Source organism: Orycteropus afer, unplaced genomic scaffold, assembly GCF_000298275.1.
Source record: "Orycteropus afer afer isolate SDZICR_OR568_19922 unplaced genomic scaffold, OryAfe1.0 scaffold00006, whole genome shotgun sequence".
NCBI classification, from domain to species: Eukaryota; Metazoa; Chordata; class Mammalia; order Tubulidentata; family Orycteropodidae; genus Orycteropus; species Orycteropus afer.
The window spans coordinates 18437406-18437889 of NW_006921593.1; the positions used below are offsets into that span (position 1 = coordinate 18437406).

The 484-nt window shown below is 66.1% G+C and overlaps 1 protein-coding gene across 1 annotated transcript in view; it reads left to right on the forward strand.

Moving 5' to 3' along the window:
- Positions 1-484, forward strand: part of PDCD1 (programmed cell death 1) — an 11813-nt gene that overhangs the window by 6618 nt on the left and 4711 nt on the right. The window contains exon 3 of the mRNA XM_007943224.1: positions 82-243. Within this exon, the coding sequence (XP_007941415.1) occupies positions 82-243 (162 nt within the window). The remainder of the gene's footprint in view (positions 1-81; positions 244-484) is intronic.

The window sequence follows — 484 nt, forward strand, 5'->3', positions numbered from 1 at the left end:
GGAGACAGGTCCTGTCCTGGAGGGGCAGCGGTCCCTGCCCCGTTGAGCCTGAGGCCTTATCTGCCCACGTCTCCCTTCCAGACAAAATCTTGGAGGCACCCACCATGTACCCCAGCCCTGCGCCCAGGACAGTGGGCCGGTACCAGGTCCTAGCTATCGTCGTCACGAGTGTCCTGGTGGGCATCCTGGTGCTGCTGCTGCTGGTCTGGGTCCTGGCCACCATCCTCCCCAGAGGCACTCAAGGTACCACCTGTTCGCAGCCCCTCGGACCATTCCTCCCCCACAGCTCCCTCCTCCCCACCGCCTCCCAGCACCCTCCCTCTTCCTCGGCTCCCACCACCCTCGCCCCTCTTCACCACCACTCTCCCTCCTCCTTCCTCCCACCAGCCTCCCTGCTCCCTCCTCGCCATCACCCTCCCTCCTCCCCACCCTCTCCTTCCCCACGCTCTCCCCTCCCCCACCCTTCTATCCTGTCTGCTCCCTC